This window comes from Phoca vitulina, unplaced genomic scaffold (genome assembly GCF_004348235.1).
Source record: "Phoca vitulina isolate PV1807 unplaced genomic scaffold, GSC_HSeal_1.0 scaffold1, whole genome shotgun sequence".
Lineage (NCBI taxonomy): Eukaryota > Metazoa > Chordata > Mammalia > Carnivora > Phocidae > Phoca > Phoca vitulina.
This window is the reverse complement of record NW_022589704.1, coordinates 3,399,212-3,417,938: the sequence shown is the minus strand read 5'-3', so window position 1 is coordinate 3,417,938 and position 18,727 is coordinate 3,399,212. Positions and strand designations below refer to the sequence as shown.

The 18,727-nt window shown below is 49.2% G+C and overlaps 1 protein-coding gene across 1 annotated transcript in view; it reads left to right on the top strand.

Moving 5' to 3' along the window:
• The window catches only part of UBE2F (ubiquitin conjugating enzyme E2 F (putative)), a 52,078-nt gene that overhangs the window by 27,311 nt on the left and 6,040 nt on the right, over nt 1–18,727 (top strand). The window contains exons 5-8 of the mRNA XM_032392253.1: nt 2,835–2,902; nt 9,980–10,050; nt 14,257–14,314; nt 16,994–17,026. Coding sequence (XP_032248144.1) covers nt 2,835–2,902; nt 9,980–10,050; nt 14,257–14,314; nt 16,994–17,026 — 230 coding nt within the window. The remainder of the gene's footprint in view (nt 1–2,834; nt 2,903–9,979; nt 10,051–14,256; nt 14,315–16,993; nt 17,027–18,727) is intronic.

The following is an 18,727-nucleotide window of genomic DNA, read 5'->3' as shown; positions in this document are numbered from 1 at the left end:
GCTTCATTTTAGGAGAGAATGCACTTGGACACTGACCACCTAGAAGTGGATTCTCTTGAGGCTGTTTGTACCCACCTACCCCTTGGACAGTTTTCTCCCAGGAATACCCCTAACCTGGCTGGGAGATAGTGGTGTATGATTCCTGGAAGGCAGGAGGGAGTGGGCTCCAGGATACCAGAGGAGGGAAAGATGGTTCCTGTCATTGGAACCCTGGGTGACGGGCATAGGCTGGCCCAGTGAGAGCTGGATGCCAGGAACTTTCCTACTGCATTTCATTGTTGTACTTGAATGCCCAGTTATCTGAGAAGCAGGATGTTTTCAGCCACAGCAGTCACGGATAGTGACGTAGTGGGCCTGTCCCAGACTTGGATGTGGTGCACACTGGGTTATGGACGCCCTAAATGACCCCGCTGCCCGCTGGCTCCAGAGCTGCGTAGGCCGTCCTGCGTCTCCGCCCTGCGAAATGCCAGCTCGGGAGCCAGACCCGGAAGGTGGACCAGCAAGAACTCTTCCCTGGGGCCTTTTGTTGAGAAAATCACAGGAAACAAGAGATGCTCTTGAGTTTCCTCTCAGTCCAGTCTGCTCCTCAGCTGCTTTGTAAGTGGGACTGTGGCATTTCTAGGCAAATTCATAACCAAGGTGGATCGGGTCCAAAGGCTTACGTACCTTAGAAGAGGAAAAACGAAGTACTGGCTCAGGAGCTGATAATCTTTCCTGAAAGACGTGTTTCATGAAATAGAACAAAAATTACAACCGTCTGCTTGCTCTCTCTTTTCAGTGGATTCAGGGATGATATAATTCTAATAATTACTAATTGAGAGCTTGAGTAGGACAGAGGAATATGGTAAAACCAAAACCCCATTAGACCAAATAATAGTTTCTTTGAAACTGGTAGATAGCAGAGTTGAAACTCTATAATCGTGGCATGGAAAGCCAGCTAGAGAAAAACCACAGTGGTGTGGCAGGATGGAGGGGCTGGAGCACAGCCTTGGGGAGCAAGAAGAGAAAAGAGCAGGTGGAGCTCTGCACCTGAAGCTGGCGTTCTGGTGCCGCCGCATGGTCTGCAGAGCCCAGCGCTGGGCCACTCGGCCGCGGTGACCGCTGTGCAACATGGAGCCTCTGGTGAGGAAGGATGTGCTCTGATTATTTTATACCTGAGATGCCACTTGTTTGGAAAGTTCTTGTATCTGGAGGTAAAATTTTTCCCCAGAGTCTTTTCCAAAGACTCGATAGTGTCAGTCACGAATCCAAGTGCACTTGTAAGCACTAGAAATAGACGCATCAGATAGTGGGGAAGGGTAGGATAATAAATACTATGTGATGGGTCAGGCAAGCACGGAGAAAACACACCACCTTATTCCAGATGAGCAGATGAGCCGATGGGACATATGAAACCACAGGATCACTAAGAGAAAACAGAGAAATCAGGTCTTTCTATAATCTTGGTTGGGAAAGATCTTTTTCAGGGTAATACCAAAGACGGAAACCACAGAAAGACTGGCTTCTCAAAAGTGAAAACTAGTTGAACCACAAAACTGAAAGACAAACAGCAGACTAAGAAACATTGTAACAAATATAAAAGGCAAAGGTTAATCTTCTTAAGAGCTTTTTTATATTGTAATTAAAACATGGGTACCTCAGTAATACAAGGATACTTATGGAACATCAGTCATTAAATGATTCAATATGAAGTAAATTTCAGCCTCACTACTTTTCTTCAGTGTAAAATGAAACAGAGTATTTCTCTTCTGTCACGCTGGCAAAGAATGAAAACTTTGGGGTCCAGGTAACGTTAGTTAAAACTACCATGGACAACATAAGTGTTGATGCAATCTCAAAAAACTTTTTTAGTGATGATTTATTGGAAACTAACAACTTCCTATTAAATGTTCATTTTACATAAACAGCTGAGGGAAGCAATAAGATGTACTATTGCTGATTTGTTCACAATGATAAATATTTGGGGGGAAGTTGAACTTTCATTTTAAAGATGGTGTTAATTTTGTCAAGTTGTGAAACTCAGAGTACTGGGGGGAAGTGTTTCAGGTTCAAGCACCTTCGTGGTGGAGCGCCCTCTGCTGGCAGCAGCCCCAGTAGCCTCTACCATGCACCTGCAGGCCAGGCTCATGCCGGCCTGGTCGACCCTAGAAGAGGCTGAGAGGTGGCTGAGGCCATCACATGAGTTGGGACTGCGCTGTAGGGTCTGACCCAGTGCCGCCCTGACTCCAGACATCCTCCTGCATGCCCACCAGCCCCCTGCCAGAGGGCCCGCTCTGTTCAGAAGGCTGCAGCCAGCGCTCAGCCAGCCCGCCCGGCAGCGTTGCCTGTGCACCGTCTCTGAGGCGAGGATCCCGTCCCTGTGCTCCACTGCTTGCCCCCCCTCCGGCCCCCCGGAGCAGCCCTCGGAACTGACATTCTCATGGGGCCACCAGCAGCAAACAGATGGCCCTGCAGCTCAAACAGGATGGTTGCCTATCATGAGATGTGCTTGAAGGGGTCCCGTGGGTGCTGGGATGTGGAGTGGGGTGGGCCGAGGTGAGAACAGGGTTCCTTGGGCAGGTCCTGGGAGACTGAGGAAGAGGAACCAGTCCCCCAGAAGGGTGCCTACGCCTCCCCTGAGGGTGCATGGCTAGTGGGGTGACAGGCCAGCAGGGAACTGATTGGGGTTCATCATTAGAGCAGGGCAGGATTTGGTGAAGTAACAAGGAACCCTGCAGTCCTATTGTTTAACTCTTAATTCTCTGTATTTGCCATATTCTAACATTAGTGTTTGCTTTTTGTTTCCTTTTTTTTAATTTAAAGGATTTTTTTGTTTTGTTTTGTGTTTTCGATAGATGAGGGTTACTACCAGGGTGGAAAATTTCAGTTTGAAACTGAAGTTCCTGATGCGTACAACATGGTGGTGAGTAGCCTGCGTTTGAACCATTGTCCCCTTTGCGTGGCCCAGTGGTGGTCACGGCCCTGCACCCCCCACCCCCTCCCCCCGCATTGGGTCCCCCCAGTCCTGGGGCTGAGTACAAAACGGCCGATATTTCTGTGATTAATGTTGCTCAGCGGCAGTATTCAGAGCCTTAGGGGAGAGATGCATTTTTCAACAAGTACTTGTGAGTGCTGTGTGTCAGGCAGTGCGCACGGGGGCTACAGCTCGGCCGAGGTTGGCACCTTCGCTCGGAGCTGCCTGTGTGGTTCACACCAGTCTTAACTTGTTAAATCCTGGCACCGAGGAAGAAAGCATTTTATTTAAAACTGTGGTTTTGTTTGTGGTATAACACCAGAATTCCCAAGGTGTAGAAAACACGTATTTTAGAATTTTAGAAAAGAGGAATGGCTCATAGTTTTAAACCATAAGTAATGTTGATCTCTCAAAGACCCCACCTAGGTAATAATTATACCAAGTACTGTCACATTCTATCCTTGCTCTTAAGGAACTTACCAGTTAGGAAGGTGAGAAAAAGTGTAGAAAGTTACCCTAAAATGATAAAAGCCATAAGTAGCAGATAACAAGAGATATGGAGCAGTGCCAGGAAATTAATGCACGGGATTCCGAGAAGGAAGGAGAGGATCCCATTGGGAAAGTGGTCCAGCCAGTTGAGCTTTTCAGGAGAAATAGGACTGGAGTTGTCCTGACTTGGGTTGACCCTTAACCAGGGGACAGTGGTCTAGGTGATGTGGAAATCCCTGGAACTGTGTTAATAGGTACAGAAGTGAGAATGAGCAGCATGTGTGTGGTGGACTGACCAGGTCAACTAGAAGGAGGAATCAGGGTTGGGGAGAAGTGAGGACAAACGAGAAACTCACATTTGAGTGTTGTTGGGCATTTTCACTTTGGCAGTGAGAAACCAGTGACAGTTCTGAACAGCTCCACAATTTTACATGAGATATATATATATATATATATATATATAAACATGCCCCTACTGTTTCCCAGCCCTCTCTAGCCCTATCAACTAGGAAAAAAAATCTGATGGTAAAATTAAGTCTCTTGTTACCTTGAGCCCGTGGGTACTGGGGACCCCGTGTGCCACGTTGGTTTGCCTGCAGTGACTGTCCTACCAGCTGACAAGTGCAATGAGGCCCCCTGCCCCAGGCCCGGCCCACCACCAGGGCACAGTTCAGTGGCTGTCACACTTTGTTATTTGAAGCCAAACCTTTATCTAAGTAATTGGTTTTTACTAGGCTACTACATTAAAAGTTCTTTCTGAATGTAGTTCGTGAGGATGGGAAAGAGTTGGCAATCCAAGAAGAAAAAAATTAATTTCTAAGCAAAGACAGGAAAATGTGCATCTCAGGTCTTTATCTGTCTATCCATCCAGCTCCCTGCTGACTTCCTCTATTTCCCTAATCACACACTGAGTCTGGCTTGACAGAACACTGGACTCCCTCAGGGGAGACACAGTTGGAGAGGTTTGGTTGAAGTACAGATGTTTAGAATTCCAGGGGCTAGTTTGATGTTTTCTGGAAACAGCCAGGCATATAGCACTTAAAATTCTGGACCTTTTAGCTGTTTGGACATCTGCCGTCTCTAAGGACTCCTCGTCAGAAGAGTGCTAAAGGGTGGTATGTGACACAGTCTTCTTGGAGAGGCAGTGAGTGTTTGAGGAGGAGGATGGTGTGGGGAGGGGCTGCCGAATCTGAGGACCACTATTTCAGGTACATTAGGTATCATTTAGTGGCAGAGCCTCTCGGTCCCAGTATCGGAAGAGAGCAGACCATGAGAAGACACCAAGGGAAGCGATTTTTGTTGGGAGCTTTTATGTACCAGGTGCCCCCACTCACTTCCCCTCGTGTGATTCTCCAGTAGTTGCCTGGGGACACGTCAGGAAGTTACGGCCCAGAGAGGTAGAGTTAGCTTTGCCAGAATAAATGGCTCCATTGCTAAAGCAGGTTCTCGTCCAGCGCTGCCCAGCTCCCTGACATGTGCCCTTCCCAAACCCAGTGGCCACTTTGTGGGAGAAAATGTTGGTCATCTTGTCTTGCCCCTATGTGACCTCTTCAAGAAACAGAGAGGTAGGACACGGAATACACAGGATAGAAAACCACTGAGCCTCGAGGACATGTTTCTTACATTAATTGGTGACTTATGATGGTTTTACATTCTTATATTTAGTTTCTGTCTCCTTTGGGAAATTTCTGAATGATGTGCTGGTTTGATTTCATCAGGAATGAAACCCATTTCTCAAGCCAGGGGCACTGAGAGGCCAGCCCCTCTGGGGTGGACCCAGACCCTGCCCTGCTGCCATTAGGGCCTCTTCCACTCTGTGCTCCTGCGGCCCCTGCACGTCCTCTCTGCCTCCATGTCCAGGCTGAGGCCGCAGTCTTAATTACCAGGCCGGCGACTGTCACTAGCTCAGGGCAGGGATTGGGGGGTGACACCATCCCTGGGAAACCACGTAATGCAGTGCCTAACCGATACAGAGGTATTTGTGTTGACTTTTTTGTAGTTAATCTTTGCTTATATAACTCCTTAACGTCTCTTTCCACTAGACTGGGAGTGTCTTACTTACGCTGTATTTCCAGGGCTCTGTGAGAGCACACAGTACACATTTGTCCAACAATTGGCACTCTCTGCCCCTACAGACTTAACGGTGTAGAAAATGGAACCAGCATCTGAAAATACATAGGTTGTAGGCATTTGGGGCAGAGATGGTGAGAGTAAACTTTAGGCACCTATGTTTTTATTTGGATGGGAGACAGCCAGCTTTTAGAAGGTTAGCCGGAGAGACCTCCATGGAGCTGTCTTAGGCTCATCTGCTTTTATGCCATGACTTTATATGATTTCTGTACTTGGTAAGGACTTTTTAAAAACTCCTGACACTTACAGCTTCTTCAATTAAAGTCACTTATTAAGATTGTCATTCTGAAAAACTTCTAATCACTTAAATAGGTCATTATTTTAGAGTAAACTTTTAAAAGAAAGAAAATAACTATTTGGTTTCCCTACCCCCTCAATGCCCCTACACCCCAGCAGCTAAAGTTCAAATTTTCCTTGGGCTCTTTGTCCTTTTGCCCCTGAACTTTACCTCACAGCCTCAAGTCTGCCTTGTGATCTCTCTAAGATAGTGGCTGAAATTATTTAGTGACATGAAATAAGCTTTGCAAGGTTCTGTGTCAGACACTGGATTTTTAAGGACCCCAGTCTCCTGGGGGACAGCACAGATGGCGACGAGCCAGGGTGGTGACAGCGCTGGGGTCCCTGGGTGATCAGGACGCCCACAGGAGGAGCAGGGCTCAGTGTGTGTCACAGCCCCAGAGTCCTGCGATGCCCCCGTGGCGTGTTAATCGCGTGTTGGTTGGCAGAGACCATGCGCTGAAGCAGAAGGGGACACGGCTTTTCATTCTTTGCCTCCAGTTTCCTCCTGGAAGTAACACATGTTACGTCCCTCACACTTTTTTTTTTTTAAGATTTTATTTGTTTGTGAGAGAGAGCAGGAGGAGGAGCAGAGGGAGAAGGGACAAGCAGATTCCACGCTGAGTGTGGAGCCTGATCTGGGGCTTGATCTCAGGACCCCGAGATCATGACCTGGGCCAAAACCAAGAGTAGGACGGACGCTCAGTCAACTAAGCCACCCAGGCGCCCCTCCCATCACATTTTTGATAAAACGTAACCGAATCAAGAGACATGGCCATGACCAGCCCCAGAAAGGGGGGTGTGGGGCAGAGATACTACAAGTGAACTGAACCCCCACTCCCCTCTGCCTTGTGCGTAGTGTATGCTTTGTAGGAAATGGGGAAAATACGGCTCTGCAGAAATGGAATGTTAATCACCTGTTACCTCTCCACCCAGAGATGAGCGCTGTTCACTTTCTGATGTATGTTATGGGCGACATATAATCATACATACAAATGGGATCATGCTACACATAGCTTGATAACTTGGGGTTTTTAACACTATAACGTGATGAACAAATGTTCTCATGTCAATTCACATGAGAACATGTTACATCATCATTAATAAGAACAGTTCATTATATGCTGCGTCATGGTTTTAAATCAGTCCTTTATTGTTGGTCACTAGTTGACCAGTTTTTGACAGTATGAACCACACTTTCTGTGAGTAGTAAATATTTTAGGCTTCGTGAACCACAAATGGTCTCTATCACATATACTTATTTTTCTCCACAAAATAGTTGGGATTTTTTTAAACAGTCTTTTCAGAATGTAGAAACCACACTTAGATCCCTGCAGCAGCGGGCCCCGCGTGCACTCGGTGCACAGGCCGTCGGTCGTCGACGGCGGGCGTAAGCGGTGCGGCCGTGTGCGTCCCAGATAGCGGCTGCTGCGCGTCTGCCTCTGTCCTTGGCGTAAATCCTCGTGGGGTTACCAGTGTGGAGTAACTGATGCTGATTTTAAGACTCTTCATCGATACTGTTAAACTAGTTCCCAGAGAGGTTATGCCAGCGGCTTCCTCACCAGTACTGTCTGAAAAGGCCCTTTTTCCTCACGAAAATGGAATCTTGATTTTCTTTTTGCCATTTTGGGAGGAAATAAATGGTATCTAATTGTCATTTGAGTTTTCGTTTCTTAAATAAGTAGAATGCTGAATATTTTTTTCCTATTTATTAGCTTTTTATGCTCTTTGTGAGCTGTTACTATGTCCTGAGCCCTTTTTTCCATTGGGATATTTGTTTTTCTTATAAGAATCCTCAGCTAGAATTTATATGAAACGTTTTCCCTAGTTTTCTTAGTTGTACTCTAAAGATTTTTCTGTTTTTCCCTTGTTTTTTATTGTTTTTATTCTGTAAAACTTCGGGGGTTTTGCGGGGGAGGGGTTTGTTTTGTTTTGTTTTGCTTCACCACTGTACTAAAATCTACTTTTCTTTCATGAGTTTTTCTTGTTATGAAATGCTTAAAACAGGCCTTCAGATCCCAAGGTAAATCATCTGCATTTTCTTCAGTGCTCTTACAGTTCCGTATCATTTATGTTTAATGCATCTGGAGTACAACTCTTAAGTGGGGATCTGTGTTTTTCCGGATGGTTATCCAGTTGTGCACTGAAGAATCCCTTTCTCCCCATTGGTTTGCAATGCCGTGGCTGTCATATATTAAACTCCTAGCCTGTGATGGGGCAGGCGGCATGCCAAGTAGGAGGTGGGACTGGGTGTTTCTCGTCTGTCTTGCTTTAGGGGTAGGGTCAGGTCTACAAGTTCTGTTTGGAAAGTGTGTGTCAGAATCTGGGTCCATAGTTCCAATTTGTTCTCTTGTCTGGGGACCCCAGTTAGGAGGACCACTGACAAGGGGAGGTGTCTGTGCCAACATCTAACTGTGGAAGGTGGGAAGGGACAAGGAGGAGAGGGGCAGATACAATCGGATACTTGGAGATCTAGTGAACACCATTAGGCGGGGTGACAGGTGTGTGTGTGTCAAGGACTCTCTAGAAGGGAGGGAGATAGAGCCTGCAGGTTCCCTCCGATGCCAGGTTGGTGATTCAGTCTCCCCAGTATGCAGACTGTATTGTTACTTAGATTCATACAACCCTGCAATGCCGGCCTTCCCTCAGCCTGAAGGCCTTGCTGGAAATGCACGATGACTAGCATACTTTCCGTCAAATGCATTCCCATTTACTTGCAGGAAACCAAATTAGAGCATATTAAATTGATTGAAACTCACTCTGAACCTAAATTCTGTAACCTTGGACACCTATATTTGCATGCTTGGATTAGTTATCTGGGGGAGTTTCTTGATGTCATGGTGTTTTAAAATCAGGAGGAAAACTTAAAAGAGTGCTGGAAAAGTATGTTTTGTACAAATAAAATGAGGGAACGATTCAAGTACTAGAAAAAGTGCAGTAGAGTATTTGGGTGGTTGGTAACAAAGATAAAAATTTGATTACAAAGACTTTACAAAAGAATAGCATCATAAATGCAAATTAATACTGAATGATAAACGTGGAAAGCGTGGCCCCCCGTAACAAAGGGCTGACACGTGAATGTCTACAAGATGACGTGTCTGTGAGACTTGGCCAGATGACACTTGTGTGCTCTAACCAGCAGTTCCTCTACCTGGGCTTCCTCCCGGGCAGACCTTTCCTACAGATGTGAGCAGAGATGAGCACACTGATTTAGCCCAGTTCGTGGTAGAGGTAGGAGACAACCTAAATGTCCAGTAATAGGAACTGGCTTGTGAAATGCTAGAATTGTACCATGGAGGGCGAGAAAGCCCAAAGCCATTTGAAGTGATGACAGAAAGGAATATGAAAAGATAGCACACGTCCCCGCTTCCGTAAGGAAAAATGAATATGCACGCACATGCATCTCTGTGTGGGGCCTAGAAAAGAGGCTCACAAGATGTGTATCGGGTGTTAGAGAATTTCTGGGTGGAATTATCATATATAACAAAAGGAAAGAGATCTTGCCTTTTGTTGTCATTGTCTTTTTGTCTTAAATGAGTATGGATTGCTTGTATTACTGAGTCACTTTAAAAGAACAGCTTCATCCAAACATGCCTCGTCATCAGTGATGTCGGTGTGCCTTCCTCCCACATGCTCGTTTTCATTCTCTCTCCCTCCTGTAAGCATAAAGCAGACTATGACTTGGATGTAGGACCATGTACATGGCAGTCGCATCTTCAGAAACACGCGTGCAGGGACCCAGCTACGGCCGTGAGGAGCAGTAACCCTCAGCCACAGCGCAGCAGCGTAGCGCACAGCGTCGCGTCTGCGGGCTCCCGGTTTGACTGGGGCCTGCAGCGCACCGTGGGCCCCACAGCCCTGGCAGGGAGGGTCAGAGCGGGCCGAGGCCCCGCCACCAGCCCCACTCCCCCTCCGGCCCTGGCACTTGTACAAGGGTCGTGTTGGGGGTACGGGCAGGCTAGCACTTGTGGGTGCAGTGTGAAGACGCTCCTGCACAGGTGACGGGAGTCCAGGATTGAACCCTGGTTGGGGCCAGTCCGACCGAGTGCCCAGTAAGCAGTGGAGTGAGGGGCTAGATGGGTGTGTGGCAGTAGGCATGATTTGGAGAGTCTCTTTCTCTCTGTGTTGCAGCCTCCCAAAGTGAAATGCCTGACGAGGATCTGGCACCCCAACATCACAGAGACAGGCGAAATATGTCTAAGGTGGGTTTCTCTTCTTTCCTGGCTTCTGTGTTTGTGAGCACTATGTGTGAACATTGGGCTTTCTAACACATAATCTCCACTGAGAGGAAATTTTGAGGCTGGGCCACATTTAGGGAGGTTTGGGAAACCACCCTCAGAGCTTTGGGCTGCACTCCAGTGACTGGAAGGTCTCCCACCCCCAGCCTTCCTCCACCTCCAGACCCAAGTCCTCCTGGGCACTCCGGTGGCCAAGACCCCTGCTGGTGCTCCCTCCAGGCCTCCTCACCCTTTTCCGCTCCTGTTGTAGTGAGAGGCTGCAATCCCTCCATGTGGCTGATTTTAGCTAAGAAGGAAAAGTAGGATTTATAAAATCGGGGGTGGGGGGGTGTAGATGGCAAGTTTAAGACCTGGGCATTTGTATTTAAGATGTTCTCTTTTTACCAAAAGTCTTTTTTTTTTTTTTTAATTTACCAAAAGTCTTGATGTGCGTAGAGCAGGACGGTTTTCCCAGAGCTTCATGTCAGTTGTGGTCTGTGTGTCCCCCCCCCTTCCAGTGGCAGATGATCAGGGATCTGCAACTCCCCGCTTCTCTAGGCTGCTGGTCACTAATGTAGGGAACTGGAGAAGGTGTGTGGTTTGTTGTTTTTAAGTAAATTTAGCACTTGGGCTTTATCTTCCTGCGTCTCGTCACTTTCTCTACTAAGGCGGCAGTGGGGTTGCAGGGGCTCTGGGGCCAGACTGCCTGGGCTGGAACCCTGCGCGTCCACCCGCAGCGGGTGACTTTGCCACAGCAAAGTCACAGTAACCTTCAGCCACAGCGCAGAGGGTAGGCATTAGCATTAGCACCTTGTTCTGCTTTCTTCCTGTGATTAAGTCGGTGTCGTGTCGTGTCCCGTCCCCGCCCTGGCAACACCAGCCTGCCTGTGATGGGGAGCTACACACTGCCCGTAGTGCCGGCAGAGCTGGACCCCTCTTCCTTCTTCTTCCTCCCCCTCCTCTTTCTCTTCTTCTTCGTTTATATATTTATTGAGAGAGCACACAAGCTGGGAGAGGAGCAGAGGGAGAGCAACAGGCAAACTACCCAGTGAGCACCGAGCCCCATGTTGGGCTTGGTCCCAGGACCGAGATCATGACCTGATCCGAAATCAAGAGTTCGATGCTTAACCGACTGCGCCCCTCCCCCCCCAGGCGCCCCCTCTTCCTTCTTAAAAGCACAGTTAGTACCCAGCTCCCAGTGCAGCTTGTGTGCAGTGTCCACTGTTCTCTCCTATCCGCCTCCTTTTCAGTAGACAGTTACAAATGCATTTACAAGAGGCCACCTTTTCCCCACCTGTCCTTTAAGGATCACACTTATAAAATCTGACTCCTCCAGCTTCAGATTGTAGATGGCATCCGCTCCAGCCTTCTCCCCTGAGGCCATCGCTGGTGCTTGCTCTCCTGGGAGTCCACCGCACGCCCTGTCATACCCTATCCTCCACCAGAGTTAATGCCAGGGCAGGAATTTCTCTCATCACTTTTGCTGTCTTCTGAGAAATCAGATTATTAGCAAAGTGTGAGGAGAACTCAGTGGGCAGCAGCCAGCAGCAAAAGCCAGAAACCTTAAAGGAAAATCATTGATAGATTTAGCCACATTAAAATTAAAAATACAAAACATAAAAGTGAGAGAGAAAAGATCAGCTGGGTTACATCCTTCATGTGTAAAAGGTTTTTGCCAATTAGGATGAAAAAGACAGACACACCCACTAGGAAAACCGAGCACCTGCTACAAGTAATGACTCATAGGAGAGTTACAGGTGGGTGGTAAGCACCTGAGGGATGTTTGGTCTGGGTAGTAGCCAGAGAGAGGCTCATGGAAACAATGAGATGCTGCTCACCACTCCTCATATTGCCCGGAGCAAAAGCAAATACCCAGGGGGGGGGGGGGGGGGTAAGAGAGAAAGGAGAGAGAGAAAGGGAAAGAACAGGCTCTCTCACATCATGGGAGATATACCTATATATCAGCTATAAAGTCTACATTTAACTTGTATTTACCCTTGGATTTGTCAGCTGCACTTGTAGGGATTCATTTGTGGGAAATAATGTGCCAGATTAAAGTGCAAAGACCTCCTCATTGTTTTGGAAAAAAACAGACAGTGTCCAGCAGGGGCTTAGTGTACCACTGACTAATCCTGGCATCTCCTGAATAAAGAGAAAGAGAAGCCTGGGCCAGCCACTCCTGGTCTGCAGTGACCGCCAGGCAGCATCCACCTGGATTCCTCACTCAGCAGCTCTGACCGGTGCCTGGTGCTCTGTGGGGCCTTGTCTAGTACACAGGGCACTTACCTCTCTTTGTGAGGCTTGCTCTGCTCCCACCAGGGGCCCTCGCCTGCTTTTGGCTCAGGGTCAGAGGTGAGAGGGGCCATGTCTGTGGGATTAGAGGGCTCTGGGCCAGGACCCTGTGGTTGCACTTGAGACTTTTTCTCCTGGGGCCCATGATTCCAGTGTAGCCCCTGAGGCACCCTCTCTAATCCCTTGCCTGGTACCCTCTGAGGGCCTGCCACCTGCTGAGGCTGGGCTAGAACTTGCACAGTGACAGTGTGTTCCCTCCATAGTGTCACTCTGTCCAGACCTGTGGCCTGCAGCCCTAGGCACAGCCTGCCCGATTATGGGCACCCCCCCCTTATCTGCCATTGCCCTGGGTGGGCACAGCTGGCCTCCAGGTTCAGAGCCCTCCTGCTCTGGCTGTGTGTTGACAGGGGTCAGAGGATACTACCTGCTCAGCCAGTGAAGCTGCCCCCCCCCCCCCGCCATCAGCTAATGGTGGTCAAGCCCAGACACAGTGGGAGCAGTTGGTATTCTTTGCTTTGTGGGGCTTGGCAGCTGCTAGGGAGACAGGCATTGAACAAGTGAACAGGTGGATGGCTGAGGATAGTGACGAGGTCTGTCAGAGAAAAGGACAAGGACAATCCGAACGGATTCCTGTCGCTGCCTCAGTGAGGAGACCTCTCACTGGGTCATATAGACCTCCAGGACCTGGCACATGGTTCCCGAACGGTTCCTCTAAAGCTGCAGAGCTTTCCTGTCAACAAGGCCTGGGCCTCTGCAGGGTGGAGATGTCGGTTTCTTCTTTCTTGTTTTCTTTTTAAGGCTCAAAGTAAGTGGTAGTGGTCAATTTAAGGTTTTATTTATTCTAACTGATCTTCATGGGCAATTAAGATTATAGGATATTTATATTTTCTCCTGATCGTAATTGACTTATGGGAATTTGAACATGCTCTGATCCAGAACTTCTCTTCACAGTAGTAGTTAAGGTGCAGAGAGCCTGACACTGCCGTGTGAGCTTAGGAACTGTCATGTACACATCAAAGCAGCAGCAGGATACAGCTCAACAATGCCAAACTAATTTTTCCCCAGAAGGAAACTTGGCAATAAATTCTCGTTTTTCCAAATGTGGAATAATCATTTCTGTGAAGAGTATGTAATGTGCATGTACAGCTGATGGAACAGGGATGGAAGTGACCCTCGGGTCCACCTTAGGAAATAGGACCTCACAGTACCTCCAAAGCGCATGTGCACCTTTTCTGAGCATGGTCCTCCCACCCACTGGTGAGGACCACCCAGAATTTTGTGTTAATCTACCTTTATCCTTCATTTTTCCCTTTTGAATTTTTTTTTACAAAACAAAAACAAAGTATTAGAATGTGTGCTAGGAGCTGTCATCCGTGTTCACCTGCATCTCCGGGCAAGCTGCCCAGGTTTGAAGGACTGTCCCCCAGGCCCGTGCCCTTGCTGCTCTGTGCCTTGTTTTCTTTTCTGCATTAGACAGAGAGATGGCAGCACCTCCCTCATGGGTTGTTGAGGCATTACGTGAGATTAGGATCATGCTGAAACACATAGGAAGCTCTAAGCATCAGTTGTCATTTTCTGAATATCAAGTTGACAAGTGCTCTTTGTATGTTATTTTAACCATACTTTCTTCCTGCTTAGAACTTCTTGTGCATGCAGGATTAAAGACCTGGGTGTACAAGCAATAAACATGGCACAACAGATTAGACTTGGGGGTAGAGATGGCCTCCTGCAGGGAGACGGGCCTGCGAGGCACCAGGGGAGAGGTGGGGCCGGGGAAAGCAGACGTCCTGAAGAGGAGCCATGGGCCCAGAGGGCTCGGCGGCGGCGCCTCAGCACACCTGCAGCTCCTGTGGCTGGAGGCTGCCCTCGCTGACCGCTGTGCCTTTCTGTCTGTTTCAGTTTACTGAGAGAACATTCGATTGACGGCACCGGCTGGGCTCCCACAAGGACACTAAAGGTAGAGTGCAGTGCGCTTGAGCACAGCCCCGGCCTGGAGGCCTCTCCCTCTGCGAACCAGTCTCCTTGCTGTCCTGCCCACCCACGTGGCCGGGCACACCCTGCCCCCCCCCCCCCCCCCGCCCACCAGGGGCTGCTCGGCCAAGCACTTGCCCCGGTCGGTTCCTCTGCCCCCAGTTCATCTCAGGGCAGTGGGGATTCAAGTTATCTTCACTGCCCTCTGCGCTTTACCATTTGTGCTTCAGGTGTGTAGTTTCTATCCTTCCCTTCCTCTGTCCCCCAGTCTTGTGTGGTGCCTCACTCTCCAAGGAGACGAGAGCTGTCAGGGTGGGGAGAGGGGAGGAGGGAGAGGGCAGATGTGGTCTCCCGTCTGCTCCGAGTTACCCGGAGCTAGCCTGGACAACGGAAGGGTGGCAGCCCAGGCAGGTATGCCCTGAGGGAGGACCCCACCCCGGGGAGGGCGATGGAGAGGGGAGCCGCCGGGGCTAAACAAGTGGCTGCAGTTGCTTCTGCAGTGTAGGCTCTAGTCGGTTCTGGGGTTGCACGTTACGGGCGCTGCATGAGGCCGCCAGCTCTGGCTTCAGCTCAGGGCTTTTCTGCTGCGGTATCCGTGGGACACCTACAGTTTCCTCCTGTTGCCTGAGCTTTTCGTCAGAAGCAGCCAGGACTTCTGGCTAGTGTTCACTTTGTGGTGACCGACTGCCTGACTCCTGCCATCGTTTCTGATGGGTAACGAAGCAGTCCACGCAGTCATCAGAGCCTTTGCCCTTCTCGTGCCGGGTCCATGCTGCCCAGAAAGCGCCCTCCCGGTCCTGGGTTCAGAGGGCAGCTGGGTTCCCAGCCTGCGCTTCTCTTCAGCCCGGGACTCGGCACAAAGGCGTACTCGTCCAGACCCGGCCCATGTTCCCTGGTGACTGTGTCCTCCTCTTCACAGTCGTGCCAGGTCAACCTGAAAGGTGTCAAAGCAGCGAGTTTGTGACACTCGCACACTGCCTGGCACATCGTACAATGCCATCTTCCTCTCTGTCTCCCCCTCTCCATCTCTGTCTTTGTCTCAAGAGCAACATTTTTGCACATGTGTTAACTTTGGCTTGGTCATGCATGGATTACAAAAGTCATCCTAACTAAAACCATTTGTAAGTCGAACTCGGCGCCAAACACACAAAACGTAAGCATGGCTGGTGCTGGAGATGCTGCAGCGGATGCTGTCCTTTGGGCCACAGGGGGAAGCCTGAGTGGACCTGAACAGGCCTGGGCCCTCCTGCACACGTGTGCCGGGCTTCCTCTACCCACCATCCTTCACAGTTTAACGCTGTAGGCCCTGCCTTTGAAAGAGCTTCTGCGGATAAACTGACCTCATTGCTTATATGCCAGCTTCCTGGTTCACCTCTTAGAGACCGTCCTCACTCCCACTCCCTGCTCTTAGGCAACCCCACTGCTCTTAGAGGAGGACACTGAGGCCCGGAGAGGTATGCATGGGTCACAGCGGCCCACCAGTGACTACACTGGTTCTGGGCCAGGTCTAGTTCTGTACGTGACCACACCTCATGGGCGACAGCTGCAAACTCTGGCGTGTAGGCACTGTCGTTGGGTATCTCCAGGTGGGCACTTTGGGAGAAGAACACAGGGAAGGTGTTGGGGCCCTCCGCCAGAGTCAGAGAACACGGCAGACCTACAGGCCTGACTGGATCCTTCCGAAGTGTGGTCTCTACTGCTATGGGGAGCCCGGCCTGTCTTCTCACCACACCCTGGACATGTCCTGCCCACTTTGGACTTAGCTTCGGCACAGGGGTCCTTCTACCTAGAAGGTGCTCCCTCCTGTCATCCTTCTACCCGGCAGGCCCTGCTTCCTCTGGGAAGCCTCTCCTCCCTGCTGGGTCCTCTGTGGGAATACTTCCGTGGGAGTTCTGCTGACATGCCTGTCTGTCCGACCTCTCCACCAGACAAAGAACATGTGTTTACTGCCAGCTCCAGCCCCAGGTTCAGCTCACCCCAGAAGGACACGGGTGGATGGCTGGGACAAAGCAGAGGCGGTGATTAAAATTGCTAGCTAGCAGAGTATCAGCCTAAAAAAGACAAGACTTGAGCTGATGACGAGGAATGCTGAGAGGGAATTGGTGGTTGAGTCACAGATGACAAGTCAGTCCAGAGAGAACACACTGGTTTTCCATTTTATTTTAATGAGAATTTCTGATCTTTGAATGTTAGGTAGGAAGTGTTTATCAGTCTTCCACTTTTTTTTTTTAAGTAATTAGAGCAAAATTGTTAGAGGCCTGTGGGACGTGGGTAATTAGCTTATCTGCAGTCCCCAAGAGGACACAGATGCAGAAACAACAGATTTTGTTGTAAAGATGACTCTTTGGAAGTCCCGAACTGTATTGGAAGATGAGGAGGAGGTGATGTAAGGTGGGGTTGCCCTGAGCAGATACAGCCCGTGGGCTCCTTGGGCTGGGTCCCAAGGGTACTTTATGTTGTCTTTCTACCGGTGACTGCTCATCTCCAAATTTCCCAGAGCCTGTTGTCATATTGGAGAGAAGTTGTTTTAAGTTTCTGTCTTAGGGAAAACAGCATGCTAAAGATAAATTCTGACCTGGCACAGTACATATTTCTTGGTCGTGGGTTTGAAACACTAAATGCACAGGAGCCTAAAACTTGTTTTCTTCTTTCTTTCTCATTCCAGGATGTTGTCTGGGGATTAAACTCTTTGTTTACTGTAAGTATATTGACCAGAATCCCAAGTTTTTCTTGAGTCCTCTGACTATTGGCTTTAAACATCACATTAAGGGTAACCTAGAGGGATTAAAAACAGCACCCTGTACACGCTGAACTCCTCCTTTCTGTCGGATTTATATGAGGCAGAGGAACAGTGAGACGGGAACTGGGGGGGGCTTTGGGGTGGCACATGGGGAGGCTGTCAGGGACGGGAGGGCTGGGGCCGGGGCTGTTTGTTGGCTGCAGCCTCCTTCACGTGGGCGGCTCTTCCTCTGGCGGCGCCTGGCCCGGCCCCGCTCCATGTCTGCCCTCGCTAGCAGCCCTCTGCCCTCCCAGGTGTCCTGGTTTGGGTGAAGGAGCGTGTGGTCACCTGACCTCTAGGCTTTTCACAAACCCAGAACCTTAGAACCATTGTCTCCTCAGTGACGGGCTGCCGAAGTTTGCTGTCCGCAGAAAACAGCATATCACAGGCAGGGGCTGGAGGGCAGAGGGAGACACGGGGAGAGGCTAAAAGCTGCTATTTGGATTTTTTTTTTTTTTTTTTTTTTTTTTTTTTTTTTTTTTTATTTTTAGATTTTTATTTATTTATTTGAGAGAGAGAGAATGAGAGACAGAGAGCATGAGAGGGAGGAGGGTCAGAGGGAGAAGCAGACTCCCTGCTGAGCAGGGAGCCCGATGCGGGACTCGATCCCGGGACTCCAGGATCATGACCTGAGCCGAAGGCAGTCGCTTAACCAACTGAGCCACCCAGGCGCCCTGGATTTTTTTAATACAATATTAGTCTTTTGAGTTTTTGCTTTTTGATCATAAAAGAGCTTTAAAAGAAATAAGCTTCAAGGATCTGTCTGTGGGGTGGGGCGGGGACCTGTGCTACTTTTGATGAAACTTGGCCCTCCATGAAAAGGAGCCCACCCTGGCCAGCCCACAGGACGGCAGGTCGTTGGAGGGGCAGCTTCCTGGCCCACGGCACGTGTGCTGACACGGCGCCAGCGCTCGGGGCCAGGCTGCTGTCCGAGGCCACAGTGCGCTTGCTCTTATTGGCAGCAAAATAAAAAGCAGCAGAGCCTCAAAATTAGACCCCCAAGGCCTTGCCGCCCTTTGCCTTCTCCTCTGTCGCCCCAGGTGACCCCTGTAGCACGAGCAGCAAGCCCAGCACTTCTGGCTTCGGGCCTTCCCTTCACCCCGGGGAAGGTAGTGCCGTCGTTTTGTCGTTATCGTGCTTTGGCTTTCTCGTGGATGTGCGCGGTGTTACTTCTGGAGCTGTGAAGGCTGCAGCATGATTTAAAATCTGCCAGCAGTTCGTGCTGCTTTCATTGATTTAGCCTTTCATCTGGTGTAGTCCCCGTCTCTCCAGTGTTCCAGATTCTAGAGGGCCAACCAAAATTGCTGATGAAGCCTCTAATGCTTATTCCAGCCAATATATTCATTTTAGGTCAGATATATGGTAAGGAAAATAAAGAATTTTGTGTGTCTGGTGGTCTTTATATGCACTGGGTATCTCATCTGTGTGTTTCATATTTTTGCCTGTTTCTAGGACTTGAAGTTTAATTGTTCAACTTTACAAGTGATCATAGAGATCATAGAGACTTAAGAATTTTCCTTGCTCTATTTGTAACATATTGGTCATACCCCATATTTATTTCCAAATCAGAAATACAGTCCCCAGATTTAACATTTCTCCTGTTGTCTTTACAGTGACCAT